We start from the raw sequence: 14,747 nt of genomic DNA on the forward strand, positions 1-14,747 counted from the left end.
TTCCGGGCACATGCCAGGCTTCACTTCCTGGGCCCCCTTGTGGTTCGATGGGGCTGTGTGTCTAGTTACAGCCAATAGGTTTTGAGCAGAGACAGTATGAGCCACCTCCTGGCCAGTGCGGGACTCACCAGGACTCTTTTAACCCTGGGCTTGGTGACCATCAATGTTCCAGGTGGTGGCTGCTCTGTGGGCCTGGGTCCCTGTGTAACTACCAGGCAAAGAGGCCCCCTCGCCCTGCTGAACGTCAACCAAACCTTTGTTGACCGAAGTGACTGAGACGTGGGGGTTGTTAATGCACCTAAACTTGATCTATCCTGACTGCCCTCGAGGCTCAGTGTGACCCAACACCCCACGCAGGCCTTCCCAGCATCCCCACAAAGCAGAGGCCAGGTTGGGGCTCGGGCCCCATTCTGAGGGGTCCGTTCCTCCCCTGAGCGTCTGACCCTGTGGCAGCCGCTCTGCCTCACAGAGAAGAACCCAGGCTTTGGAGCTGTGCTTTCCAGGATCAAATTCTTTCAGCACGTGTGAGTTAAATGTCCTCGGGAGTTGGACTGGTTGGGCCTTAGAGCCCTCTTCTGGAAGACAGGGGTATAACAGCAATCGGATCATGAATGTGAATGTAGGCGGGGAGTTCTGTTATACAGTAGGTGCTCAATGAATGGATGCTATTGTATACTCAGCTAAAAGGAATTCGGGTTCCATTGGCACTTTTGGTATTTTAGCAGATGCTGCTGGGGCCCTGCACATATCCCTTCATATTTCGATGACACACTTTCAGTTACTCTGCCCAGGGGCATCCTCTGGTTGCAAAGTTGCTGGGGAATTAAGAGCTCCCCTGGGAGTGGCCCTTGACTCTGACTGATGGGCACTGGAGGATAAATACCCCAGCTCTCTCCTCTCAAGTGGAAGGACTCTGAAGTATGTGCTCTCTGCTGCCTCCTGTTGATCCTCAATGGAACTGTGTCCCATAACACACCCTGTATTGGCTGTCTTCTGGCTCCTGCCTCACTCCCCCTCCCCCACATTGAGCTTCCTGGGTTTTCGGATAAATTCTTTGCACTCAGTCCTTATCTCAGGCTGTGTTCCGGAGAGTCCCAATGAAGGTGACTTTCTAGATGTCTGGCCATATGCCTCAAGCCCCTGGACTAGAAAGCTCCCCCCATCGCCTAAACTGCACATGGTGAACTTGGGGCTTCATCTAAGCTGGAGGGGGAGGCTCCAGATAGGCCCCTGTGAGATGATCAGGGGTGGGGGAGAGAGAGAGCCCCAGCCCTCGGGTAGAACCACTTCATTACCAGAAGATTGACCAGGGATTCAAAAATCACACAGCACAGCTGTGTTGGGCAGGTCCCGTGCCCGAGCCTACACCACGCTCCCCACAGCCCCCGGGAGGCTGGGTGTATGGTACTCCTAGTTTGTAGATGTGGAAACAGGAGAAAAAGGCCAAGTGCCTTGCTTGAGGCCAGGCAGCTAGAAAGGGGCCGCGGCAGGATTTGCACCCTGATATGGGCACGCCAGAGCCTGATCACCGTCCCCTATACATGTTCTGCGGTCCATCCTGGTGGCATCCCCAGGACCGAAACGCTGAGTTGCTCTGGATGCAGGGTGCTTCCCCCGCCTGCCTGATGTTCAGCACAGGACCTGACAGCCCAGGCTGTCCCTTGGACTCTCTTCGGGTATTTATTAAAAATACAGAATCGGGGGGCGCCTGGGTGGCTCAGATGGTTAAGCGTCTGCCTTTGGCTCAGGTCGTGATCCCAGAGTCCTGGGATCAAGTCCCACATCAGGCTCCCGGCTCAGCGGGGAGCCTGCTTCTCCCTCTCCCCCCGCACATGCTCTCTCTCTGTATCTCTGTGTCTCCAATGAATAAATCAAATAAAAAAATACAGATTCGGGGGGCCCCCACCTGACCAATGAATCTGAACTTCTGGGGTTGGCTCTGGGGCATCATTCAATTTTAAGAAATCTCTCCAAGTGCTCCTGCTGGGTAACAGGGTTGGGAGCCCCTGCCCAGGAGGGGAAAAGTGGGGTGATGAGCCTTCCCTGACCTTCCTGGCATCTATGGGGCACTCCATGCCAGGCTTCACCCTCACTTTAAGCAGACCCACTGGATCTGTGCTGGAGTTTGCACAAGCTCTTCTGAGGAACAGGAAGCGGACGGGCCCTCGCAATGGAGAGAGGTGAGGTGACACAGTCGCGATGTGATTTGAAGCAAGGGCTCTCTGGTGCCAACCCTGACACCCTTTGCCACCTCGGGAAGCCAAGGTGAGAAGCCAGCCTCCATCCCACTGAGAGCCTGGCTGAGGGCACAGACTGTAGACTACTCTCCTCAGAGAGGTGGACTCAGTGGGTGGTCGGAAGGGAAGCCATCTTGTATCAAGTGTGAGCTTGGCCACTCACTGGGGGATCTTCTTGAAGTCACCCCAACACACAACCCCACCAGTTCAGGCCTTCTTCACTTTTTTTTTGGCGGGGGGGGGGGACTGTGAACGTCCTTGGCCACCTGGGAAGGCCTTCTTAGAGGAAGCTTTGTAAATGCATGGAATAAAATACCCAGGACTGCAAGGGCCCCTGTTATCTTAAAATACGCTTATCACAATCTTTTTTTCAATGATCTAATGATTAATGCACTTCATTAACAAACTACAGAATTTCTAGCTGTAGGTTTGAGAGTCACCAGCATTTGAAGCAAGGAGGAACACAAACGAAATCTGGAGGTGCCTGTGATCTCTATCATGCACCACAAAAATATCTGATTTTTATCTGTGATCCAGACTGTACCAGTAAAGCTGCAGGGGGGCTGTTCGCCTTCAAGATGGAAGGAAATGTGAAAGTCCGGTTAGCGGCTTGTGAAAAATACAGATGCGGGTTGTTTTTTTTTTCACATCTGATTTCACAGACACTCCCCCGCCCCCACCCCGGCTGCATCCACAGATCCCTTTAGGAATCAGTGTGCAAAATGTGCCTCTGGTCAAGATCACTTGCATCAGTGGGGGATGAAGGCAAACTAGTGGGGCCCGGACTGCATTTAAAAAGAAAAGCAAGGCCATCAGGAGAACACACAACTTCAGAGCACAGGGCACACAACAAGGGCAGACACAGATTTGGGAACGGTTCATCTCGGTTGTGTTTGCATGTCGGCATGCTGCCTCCGTTGTAAAATGTCTTACTGTGGATTGTGGTTAGAATGGCTGGAAGGCCATGGACTTGGCCTGTCTGGATCTTGGTTTCCTTAAAGTAGATGGTAATTATTCCCACCCTTTGGATCACTTTGAGGAATGACTGCACCAGAAGCACGTGGGACACAGTAACCCTCAATAAGCGTTGGGTCTCGCTGTTACTTGGCAAGTGCATGAACGCCTACATAGGGTCTGTGGGCACTGGAGGGATGCTCAAACCACCACTGGGGCTGGGGGTCTTGGGGCCAGGTGGGGAGGCCAGTGCCCGCCCACCACCCAGTGCCCCTCCGGGCTTTCCCCCCAATCCACAGCTCTAGCCCCAAGGCCATACTTACCAGAATCCCAAAAGCCATGACTTTCAACACACATTCCAGAGAGAAGAGGGACGTGAAGACGATGTTGAATACTCTCAGAGCGTTTTCATAAGCCACCGAGGCCCCATAGAACTGGAGTAGGGAGGAGGAAGGACGGTGGGGTCAGCGGGCAGGGTGGGGGCTGGGGCTGCAGCTTTGCGACTCTCCTGTCCTGGGGCAGGCGGGACTTGGACTCGGGGCTTCCCAACATCCTGTGGAGGCGACCCAGGCCCCAGGCAAGCCCTTTGTGGGCTGGGCTAATCTTCTCACATCAAAACAAGCACTTAATCTTGAGTCCTGCCTTAGCATCCCAGATCCCAGGACTGCCTGCCTGATGGCGTTCCCGATGGGATGCAGGAGGATGTCTGCAGAATCTGCTCTGCAGGATTTTCTGTTTTTTTCCCCACCAGATCTCTCTCTCTCTCTCTCTTTTAAAGATTTTATTTATTTGACAGAGACAGACACAGCGAGAGAGGGAACACAAGCAGGGGGAGTGGGAGAGGGAGAAGCAGGCTTCCCGCGGAGCGGGGAGCCTGACACGAGGCTTGATCCCAGGACCCCGGGATCACGACCTGAGCCGAAGGCAGACGCTTAACGACTGAGCCACCCAGGCGCCCCTCTCTCTCTCTTTAAATCCTTGCCTCTGCACTCCCATAAGACCACTCCCCAGACCAAGACTTAGAACATCTCCAGCACCCCCAAATTTTCCTTGCACCCCTTTCCAGTCAGCAACCCTTCTATTCTGACTCCTTATGAACTCTTCTTGCCCAAACTATTTAATCAGATTGAAGTTTATAATGTTTAGCCCTCAGTACCAGGTTACAGGAGGCATGGCAGGTGGAGGAAGAAGTTACAGTACCCCATGAGAAAACCAATGCACCCAGAGGTGGGACCATTTTCATTCAACTCATCTGGTTTCCTCAAAAAGTCAACAGCATGGGAAAAAATGGTACGGGGAAGACAGAAATTTCAAAGACAAAAACCAGAGACCACGTGTAGCCGTTTTGATCTTGGCTCAGAAAATAACTCATGGGGCATCTGGGTGGCTCAGTCGGTTAAGCGTCCGACTTTTAATTTCAGCTCAGGTCATGATCTCAGGGTCGTGCACACTTTGAAACGGTTAATTTTATGTTATGTGAATTTCACCTCAAGAAAAAAGAGAAACAAGGTAGATGAAGTGAACATAGTGTTCACAATGGGCACCTCTGGGTGTTGGAGACCGGGTGGGTGGGGTCCAGGGACCTGCAGCCCTGGCATCTGGGGGATGCTGCTTGGAACGTCAGGGTCCCACCCCGGATCTGCCCAACCGGAATGTTCATGTTAACGAGATCCCCAGATGATCCGTGAACACTGCAATCTGAGAAGCGCTGTGCTACACTATTCCTTTCTGTTTGAAACTGCTCATGATTCTAACAATGAAAAGATAAAAGAACTTGCTTATGGAGAAGCGTTTCAAGCAAAAATAGGCATGGCTTTTTCGCCAATCCAAAAATGGGCAGCTTAAATATCGAGTGTTTTTGAAGTGTTGAGAAACATGCTCATATCTTTGCCTGAACGTCCGCATTCAATCCTTGTCCCCACCCAGGGATGGTAGGAACGTGCTATTATGATCATCCCCATTTCATTGACAGGGAAACTGAGGCCTGAGAGTTGCTGGCCCCTGGTGCAAAGTTAAATGCTGAGATAAATAGCAGAGCTGGGCTTACATCCCGCCCTTTGGTCTCCAAACCACAGGGTGAAAGATTCTGACTTTTCACCCTGAAGGGGCTCCGTGGCCCCAAGAGTTGCAAGGTCCCTGCCTGCCCCTCCTTCCTCAGTTCATCCACTGAACATTTATCGAGGGCCTCCTGTGCCCTCAGAGCCAGGGATTCGCTGAACCCCAGGAACTCAGGGGTGACCAGGACTTGTCTGGGCCCTGGGAGCTCACAAGCTGGTGGGGGAGAGCACTGGGCAACCTGACGCTGATATTATGGCACGTGGGATCGCAGATGGGGTGCTTGCAAAGATAGAGGCCTCGTGCAGTCATGGGGGGGTCAGGAAAGATTTCTTGGAGATGCAGCTGGAAGGAGCTGGCCAGGCCGAGGGGCGGGAACCGTGTGTCAGGCAGAGGGAACAGCCGGAGCAGAGGCTTGGGGGTGGTGATGGAGTGTCATCTGCCTGGGGAAACTTGGGGCGCATGGCGTCATTTGGCCAGAGGAAGGTGGATGTGAGGGGCGGGCACGCATGGGGGTTAAGCAGTGCTGGGGGCTCACCTTCATCATGAGCACGATGGTGTTGAGAGCGATCATGGCCATGATGGTGTACTCGAAGGGCGGAGACACCACGAACTGCCACATGCGGTACTGGAAGCTCTGCTTGTTCTGGGGCATGTGTCGGGTCAGTGGTTTGGCACTGATGGCGAAGTCGATGCAGGCTCTCTGCGGGAGAGAGGCCGGCGGCATGAGGGCTGGGGGCAGGAGAGAGGCGGCTGCACCCTGAGCACCCCCCATCTCACTGGCTACGGCTCTCTGGCACATCTGCACGAGCCCGTCCCCAGTCGGGATTCCTCACTCCCAGAAGCCCTTCACCACGACCACTTTCTTCTGCCAACAGCTACACCTCCTTGAGAAGTCATCGTCTGCCTGATCTTGCGCTGACACGTCCCTCATGACCTCCCTGAATCCCCTCAGCAAACACGGGAAGTGGGTACTATCAATAACCCTACTTTGCAGGGGAGGAAAACAGAAGCTCAGAGAGGGTCAGCCACTCGCCTGACGTGGCACAGCTGCCAAGTGGGCCAAACCTGAACTTGAACCAAAGTCTGACTGAAGTCTAACCGTTCTTTCAAGCATACTTTGCTTCTTTTCCTCCTTCTCTTTGAGGGAGGGAGGAATAATGGCTACTTAGACTTAGGGGCCAACGGAGCAGAGGAAGGACGCATTCCAGGTCTTCTGCCTAGTTTGGATGATTCTAGAAGGGCAAAGCACCATGTCTGTACTCTCTGGAGGACTGGATTTTCATTCATAAATATTCACCACCCCACCCTTGGGGAGATCATACTTCCTCACCCCACTGACATCAGACATTGATGTGTGACTTGCTCTGGCTAATGAGATGTGGACAGAAGGGACATGTGTCACTTCTGGGCACAGACTGCAAAAATTGGACTGGGGTTTGCCATTCTCTCTTCTTGATCTGAAGTGTCTCAGAGAGGAACCAGAGTAAAGACGATGTGGACCAGAGCCACCTGGACATGTGGTGTTGAGCAAGAAATCAGTCAATCCCTTTGTGGACATCTGGTGCTGAGATTCTGAAGCTGTTTGTTACTGTGGCATAACCTAGTCCACACCGACTGATACAGACACCTTCTGTCGGTGTGTTTTCCTCCAGGAACCCCATGACGGGCTGCCCTGCAGATAGAATTCTGCCTGCAGAATGCTGCTGTGCCCCCCCCAGAGGCCCCCAAAAGCTGTTTCCTGGGTGTGAATGTGTGTGTGCATGTGCGTGTGTATGTGTTTGTGTGTGTATTGGGGCTGTCATCAATTTTTAAATGAAGGATGCAACCGGGAAGTGGCACCTCATTTTTCTCCAGGCTGTATTCCTCCATCATCTTGTCCCCCTGCTCCTGGAAGGTGATGATGATCAAGGCCACAAAGATATTGACGAAGAAGAAGGGGAACACCACAAAGTAGACGACATAGAAGATGGACATCTCCATGCGGTACCCGGGGCTGGGGCCCTGGTTCTCAAAGGTGGCATCCACGGAGTGCTTGAGGACCCTGTGAGGGATGGGGCGGGGAGAGGGGGAAAGTGGGACAGGTGACAGGAATGGAGGGACATATTAAGAGAAAACAACAGAGATGAGAGTAGTAGCTGTTTTCTGACTCCAATTACTGTGGTTACTTTATGAAGCCAGAAGCCTTCCCACCTCCTTTGTCTGTGGGGGGTCTTGGCAACAGTGTCAGTTACCTCTACCACCACGGACGGAGGGTTATTAAGTGCTGGACATGATCTTATTTATTTTCTTGGCCACCCTCTCAGGGAGGTTATCACTGGCCCCCTTTTACACATGAGGAAATTGAGGTTTAGCAATTTAAAGTGACTTCCTGAAGTTCGCCCACTAAGGCCTGGCCAAGTTGGGATGGGAAACCAGGTTGGTGGTGGTGGATGGGAGGGTATATGGGGTCATGGAGGCAGATATGAGTGTGTGTGTGGGGGCATCTAAGCACAGCTGGTAGTGGGAGCTGAGAAGGGGTAGTGGGGATGAACATGGGTGTATATGTGCAGAGCTGCTCTGAACAGTTGCACGGATTGTGCACTGCTCAAGGGTTCTGCATCTAAAGGTTGCCATTCATACTATAGACATGAAAGATTTGTGTATTTATGATGACAACTTTTGGGCAGGTGGCCATGAAGTACCTTATTTGAACAAAATCATTAAGTATATTGCAATGATTTTCTGACAGATGGAAGTGAAGTCTGTTGAGGAAGGATGTCTAAAAAATTTGCTCAAAGGTGCCGTATGGGCTAGCACTGGCCCCATGTGAGTGGGTACTGAGTGTGCGTGTAGGTGGGTGGAAAGGCACATGAGGGCTGGTGTGTTTCCTGAGAGCAGGAGGGAGGGAGGCGAGGATGCTGAGGGCACACACCGGAATCAACCTGCATTTCTGAGACCTCTGGGAGGAGGACCGGGACTTGGGTGGGGAGAGTAAAGCACTTGCCTTGGACACAAATTAAGGAGGTGCCAAGCCTCTCAGTCATTAAAAGAAATAGTATTTTACTGCAATATTTAAACAAATCACAATGAATGCCAAAAAAAACCCCCCAAAAAACCCCCCAAAACAAAACAAAACAAAAACCAAACCCACAAAAAAACCCATGAGGACAAAAAATACCAACATTTTAAGCAAAGACAGGTCCAGCCCTGGACTCACGCATGATTCAGCCTCACCCCAGCCCTCACCCTATTCTGGGCGAGGAATGGTCCTGTGGTCAAAGGGACTTGGGAAATGCCACATCCACACACCCTGGTCTTGGAGATCTGCACTCACTGGCATAGGAAGGGTTAAGAGGACAAGACGGCCTGTGTCTGGGGAGCCTTTCTACAAATTAGAAGCACTGCCCGTTCCACACACAGGGTCTGGCGGACTGAGCCCAGTGAGGGCTGGGTTTCTGCCTCCACAGGCCCAGCCGCACTTGTAGGCTCTTGTTCTGGTGGCAGCCCCCCGCCCCCCGCGCCGTGCGCCTACCGGGGTCTCCACCTCGGGAAGCCAGGAGCCAGCCTCTCTTCAGCCAGGCCTTTCTCAGCACTGGGCTCTGAGACCCTTCCCCACCCTGCTCCCTGGGGCCCCCCTGACTCCTCCGTGGGGCTCTGTGGCGGGCCACTCACTGTGGCCAGCCTTCTCCTGTGGACACAGTGAAGAGGGTCAACAGAGCCCACAGCACGTTGTCATAATGGAACTCATATTTCTTCCATTGTCTGTCCCGTGCCTTCACCTCGTTCTTCTCGTAGAGGAGGTACTTGCCACTGCCACAGAAAATGGGGGCCGTTAGTAAACAGAAGAAGGGGACACTCATCTTCGGCAGGAGGAAGAGGAAGAGGGGCCCACCAGCCCACGCTGCATTCCTGAGCCCAGGAAGCAGCAGCCCCTCATGCGTCTCCCTGATGTGTGTCCATCCGCTCGGAGACAAATCCTCAGCCGAGAGCCGACTCAGGACTGAGCACTCTCTTCCAACACGAAAACTTCTAGTCCTGCGGGTGGGAGCCTCAGGCTTGGGGGTGGGGGTTGAGAGCAGGGAGAGAGACAGGCACACCTCTGGGTTCATCAGGCCAGAGGGGGCAGCTGCGGCCCCTTTTCAGGGCAGGACACAAGGCTTAGCCCCAGACACACGAGGCCAAGTGTCTGGGGTCCTTCCAATGTCAGGACACAGCCACCAAAATAACAGGCTGCCATTCTCTGCATAGTAATGCTTTATACCAGCGACAGTGTTTAATGGCGCTTAGTTAAGGGCTTAGCAATTTCTATCATGGGGATGACCCCAAGAGGGGGCAACTGCAGGCCCACAACTTCTCCTCCACGACTCCAAACTCTAGAAAGTTCCGAAAACCAAACATCTTTCTCTTAAGTCAGGGGGTGGCAAGTTATGGCCCACAGACCAAATTTGCACCTGTTGTCTGTATGACCCACAAACTAAGAACAGTTTTCTACATTTTTAAGAGGTAGGAAACAAATCAAAAGAATGCGTTTGTGACAAATTAAATTTGTCCGACATTCAAATTTTCATTTCTAGAAATAAGAACATAGTCACGCCTATTTGTCTCCGTGTTGCCTGTCTGCTCTGTGTTAGGACGGTAGCAGAGAGGAGCTGTTACAGAGGCTGCGGGCCCCATAAAGGCCAAAGTTTGTAGGATCCGGCCCTTGGCAGACAAAGTTTTCCACCTCTGATCTAATTCGTTTGGCAACGAAACCGGACCCGACTGGACATGAGGCTCTTCACACTTGTCATTTGTCCCATTCGGTGCAAATAGTTGCATGTTTCCCAGCAAAAACACAAAACGAAACAAAACAAAACTGGTTTGGTTACAGGGATGCCTTAGACCCAGCTGAGGGTGTGACTGACGTCCTGTGTGGAACACGTGCTATGCGATCTTTCTAAAATCGCATAATATTCTGATCTTTGAAACGCATCAGCCGGTAAAGGTTTTCCAATAAGGGAACGTGGACGTGTATGAATATCCCCCACTTGACAAAGGTGGGGATGGAAGCGAGATGCACAGCAACTCAAACACCCAAACTTTTTCTTCCTATTCTGGCCCCAAGCTGGTTGCACCTGGGTCACGTCCAGGGCCCAACACTCTGGTTTCCAAGCCCCAGTGGCGCTTCTGGGCCCCCCATCCCCCAGCCCCCATGGGGACACGGAGGGGAGCAGAGACCCACCGGCAGTCTTTCTCGAACTCCTTGGACTCATCAGTGCAGTGGAAAAACTTCCCCTTGAAGAGCTGCACGGCCACCACGGCAAAGATGAACATGAACAGCATGTAGACGATGAGGATGTTGAAGACATTCTTGAGCGAGTTCACCACACAGTCGAACACGGCCTGGGGCGCAGAGTGGAGAGAGGGCATGAGGGGCTGGCGACACAACCAACGTGCTGCCAATTTTCCAATGTCCCGTCTCACGGACAGGGCCTTTCCTATTGATTCTGTGTCCCTGCCTCACCCCCCCCCCCGCCCCCGCCCCGTCCAGAGTTGTGCTCCTCCTCCCTTCTGCCCACCGAGCAGTAGGGGGCGCTCTGGCTTTGAGAGGCAATGTCACAGGCCCGGGAGAGATGGCATCTTTCCACCATTTCCCAAGGAAGGCAGGGGTCCCGCCTGCAACATCTCCCACCCTGTTCTGCTTCTAACCACGGTGGGTCCTAACCACTAGTGGGTAAGGATCCTCGAACCCACTGTAATTACAGGCCAGTTTTCCCCGGGGGAGAGAGGGTGCACAGCTTTCTCGGGGGCTTGGGAAGGGGGCTGCCACCCAGAAAAGGGTGAGGAACTGCAGCACTGGATATGGCTGCACGTCCACATATTTCAGCGCAAGCAAGCTTTCACATCCAAAGGGCAGCCACATATCGGCGAGCGACAGTGCCAAAGTCATGGGGGAGGGGCACGCCGAGGCGACAGAGGACGTTCCTTCAGGTCCTGCAGGAGCCCACACTAAGTCCTGCTGAATCGCATGGTAACAAAGTTACTCACTTTCCACTTTTCCCATCAATCCTTTTGAGTGAAGGAGAAGGTCTTGCTTTGTTGCTACTCTGTTAACACCGAAACCTGATACTTTTCCTTTTCAACCCGGGAAGAGCAAGCACCCAAGTCCAAAGCCTTTTCCAGGCAATCTTTTTTGGCTAGATTTTCTTAATGGTGTCTTATTTTGGGGGAATGTATTTAGTTTTACCTTCTATTAACATTGGGTTCTGGTTTTCCAACTTGAGAACCTTGGCATAGAGTTTCCTTTTAAAATATGCTCATTTAAATAAAAAAAGTGGTGACTTTAACGTTAAGTAGGAGATAATACAGGTGGCTCTCAGGTGAAACATCAATTGGAAAGGTGTGTTTGAATGACTAGGTTGCATTTCCTTTCTTTTCTCCTGTTTCTCCTGAATGACAAGCTTTGGGAAATGCTGGTTCATACTATTTTGGAACAGGAGATAATGGAGTCTAGAACAGGTTGGTGAAAAGTCAAAAGTTATGTGGGAGCAGAAACCTAGTTTCCTGCTTCCCACATTACGGTTGTGCCCTATTTTATCCATATGATGTCCTCCTGTGAATTAGGAAAAGGGAGCCCCACCTTAAGACATTTCATCTAATGGAAAACTGTCATAATACACAGATTTTGTTAGGTCGATTCACTTTACTGCCATCTGCTGGAAAGTTGTAATAATAAATATATCCATATATGACGGATGTGATGTTATCAGCTCCCCTTTCAATGTAGTGTCCTTGAACAGTGTGCAACCTGCCCAACTGTATATGGCAACCCTCACAGGCCTCCCACATGCCCCAATCTCACCTTGAGCTTTGGCAACCGCTTGATGGTTTTAAGAGGTCGTAGCACCCGGAGGACTCGGAGGGATTTAATAGTGTTGATGTCCTTTCCTTTGCTATTGCCACTGTGGAGGGATGTTAGGGTGCAGAGAGGGGAAGAGAGGAAGCAGAAGTCAGTCTGGGTGGTGGGTGGCCCACAACTCCATGTGACCCCACCCTCTCAGGCATAGGAGTCTTGGGGGAAGCCTGGCACAGTCCTGCCCTTGCTGGGGAAGAGTAGTGAGCACCCCTGCTAGATGTGAGCTCAAGAGGTAGTCAGCAGATGGCCTTCTGTGGTTCTGGTCTCAGGATTTGTTAAGGTCCTCCACCACTTGGCCAGGCCAGACCGAGCAGAGGGGAGCTGGCTGCCTTTGGACGCTCACTGGAGGTGGTCTTGGTGAGCTCTTAGAAAATGTGATTCCTCGCCCCACTTCCAATAGGATTCAGGAAATACTTAACGTCACTCTCCCCCAGTATTCCCTGAGCCCACAGGAAAGGAAAGAAGCAGGACATCAGATGTTGATGTTGAACCTCCGCCAGGGTCCCTTAGCCCGTCTTTCCAGAGAGCTGCATAGAGGTTCAGTCCCGGGTCCACTGGACCTGACCCTTCACCGTACAGCTCCTGCAGATCCCTTGCTACCCTTAGCCAACCATGATTCAGGTCCCCTAAGAGGAGGGCTTTCGGTGCAGCCATCAAAGACTTGTGGTTAATAGAACTCATCATCCACCCAGTTGCCCAAGTCAGAAACCCAAGTGTCACATTCAGCTTCCTGTCCTCCACCCACAATGGGTTACTCCCCTAACATCTCCATCATCGTCCCCAGCCACCATCTTATGCTAGACTCCCATTACCCATTTCCCAGGTTCCCCCCACTCCCTGTCTCTCTCTCCTTTGATCTTTTCTGCACACAGTGTTCAAAGCCAATGACCATGTCGCTCTCCTTCTCAGAATCCTTCTGGAGCATCTGAATTCCTAGAAGTGCGAACTTCGGGCACGGCACTCAAGGCTCTTGGAAATGTAGCCCAACTTACCTTTACCTTTGCATTTCCATCGACTGCGACACACCCGAAACCCCAGCCACACTCTTTTGTCTCCCTCTGCTTTTGCACATACTGTTCCTGCTGCCAGAAATGCCCTTCCTCCACCTCTCCATTCACAGGACCACACAGCCCCCAAAGCCAAATTAGAGGCTCCTTTATCTGACAGCCTTCCCTGATTGCCGCTGGGTTTTACGAAACCCTACTGCTGTTCCACAGTCATTTGTTTCAGTCTTTGGCTTCGGGCTTTAGCCAGAAAACCCATCAGAGGCTTAAATTGTGATTTATTCTTCTAGGTGTCCATTTTCCCTTTTAATCATGATTCTTGCCCCCACCATGCGCCTGGCGTATGGTCTCAGGATGCACGTGAATGGATTCAGATGAGAGTTCTTTGAGGGTCTCCCAGCAAACATGTCCCTCTGGTTACCCTGTGGATCATGTGGAGAGCTATCCCAGGGACCCCCACCATGGGTGTCTGGGTATCTGGGCACAAAATCATCCTTTCTTATAGATCTCCTTTCTCTCATTTTTTTCGGGGAATAAAGAGGGGAACTGAACGTTATTCTGCAGAGCACAGCTGTGCTCCAGGATTTGGCTGGAACATGTTTTTCCCCCTTTAAAGCCAAAGTCATCATTGTTATCTCAAGGTTGTGCCCCTGAAGTAGACAACACACATCAAGAGAGTCACTGATAATGTGAGGCTGAACAGGGACACAATTAAATAATTGGACCCCACAGGGAAACTAGCTATTTCTTCTTCAAGCATCTTTCAGGCCTTTTGCTTCGGTAAGAGTGGAAGGTCTCCGAGATGTGCTAGGAGGTCACTCATTTCTCTGGAATTCCTAGAACCCAGCTTGAATGTGATAAGCCGCAATGCCACTGTTTCACACCTGTGGGATTCACCTTTCCAGCTGTGGTTCTCTCTGAGGCTAACAATACCGGTTGTAAGGGGACGGCCCAATTTCCCAGCAAAAACTGAAGCAAAGTTTAGACTACGTGTTGGTGGAGAAAATGTCAAGCAAGTGGACATCTAGGTTGTGTGTAGAACCAGCTACAATCTTGAGGTGCTGAATGGCTGACATTTGGAAACATGCCTCCCATGGGCCATCCACTCCTCTGAAAAGGACTCCCTGGCCTCCCCCTGTGGGGCTCTCTCCCTCAGGAGGTACCTTGCCGTTGGACAAGGCTGAGGAACAGTCTTGTTTATTGAGGCAGTGAGGGGTGTTCCTGGCAGTTTGGGTCATGAGCTTGCAGGAGTGGCTTGATCAAGGTGCTCTCACAGAAAACAACCCGACTTTGAACCACTTTGCTGAAAGTGTAGATGCTCCTTAGGAGGCTAATTTCTCCTTTTAGAGCCCAAGTCCTGGTTGTGTGGCTTGTCCACCCTTCTCCCATCTTGGAGTCTGGACACGCTTACCCCTCTGGGAACCACCCCACGAAGCTCGTCTGCCTTGTTGACATCAGACCCCGGAGAGGCCCCGCTCCCCCATGTCCTTGCTGTTCTCTGCCAAGAACTGGACTCATGGTGGGTCATGGAGGGAGGCAGTGGCTAAGGCCCCTTAGGGCTCCTCCTCTTGGGGGAGAGACTGAGGGGGGCTCTGGTCACTGCAAGCCATGGATGGCAGC

General features: G+C 52.0%; 1 protein-coding gene across 11 annotated transcripts in view; it reads right to left on the minus strand.

Moving 5' to 3' along the window:
• The window catches only part of CACNA1A (calcium voltage-gated channel subunit alpha1 A), a 210,364-nt gene that overhangs the window by 34,797 nt on the left and 160,820 nt on the right, over window positions 1-14,747 (minus strand). For all 11 annotated transcript variants that reach the window (XM_027586362.2, XM_027586361.2, XM_027586359.2 and 8 more), the window contains exons 25-30: window positions 12,070-12,169; window positions 10,450-10,610; window positions 8,901-9,038; window positions 7,089-7,290; window positions 5,785-5,949; window positions 3,515-3,625 (exon numbers count right to left, since the gene is read on the minus strand). In XM_027586362.2, coding sequence (XP_027442163.1) covers window positions 3,515-3,625; window positions 5,785-5,949; window positions 7,089-7,290; window positions 8,901-9,038; window positions 10,450-10,610; window positions 12,070-12,169 — 877 coding nt within the window. The remainder of the gene's footprint in view (window positions 1-3,514; window positions 3,626-5,784; window positions 5,950-7,088; window positions 7,291-8,900; window positions 9,039-10,449; window positions 10,611-12,069; window positions 12,170-14,747) is intronic.

This window comes from Zalophus californianus, chromosome 1 (assembly GCF_009762305.2).
Source record: "Zalophus californianus isolate mZalCal1 chromosome 1, mZalCal1.pri.v2, whole genome shotgun sequence".
Lineage (NCBI taxonomy): Eukaryota > Metazoa > Chordata > Mammalia > Carnivora > Otariidae > Zalophus > Zalophus californianus.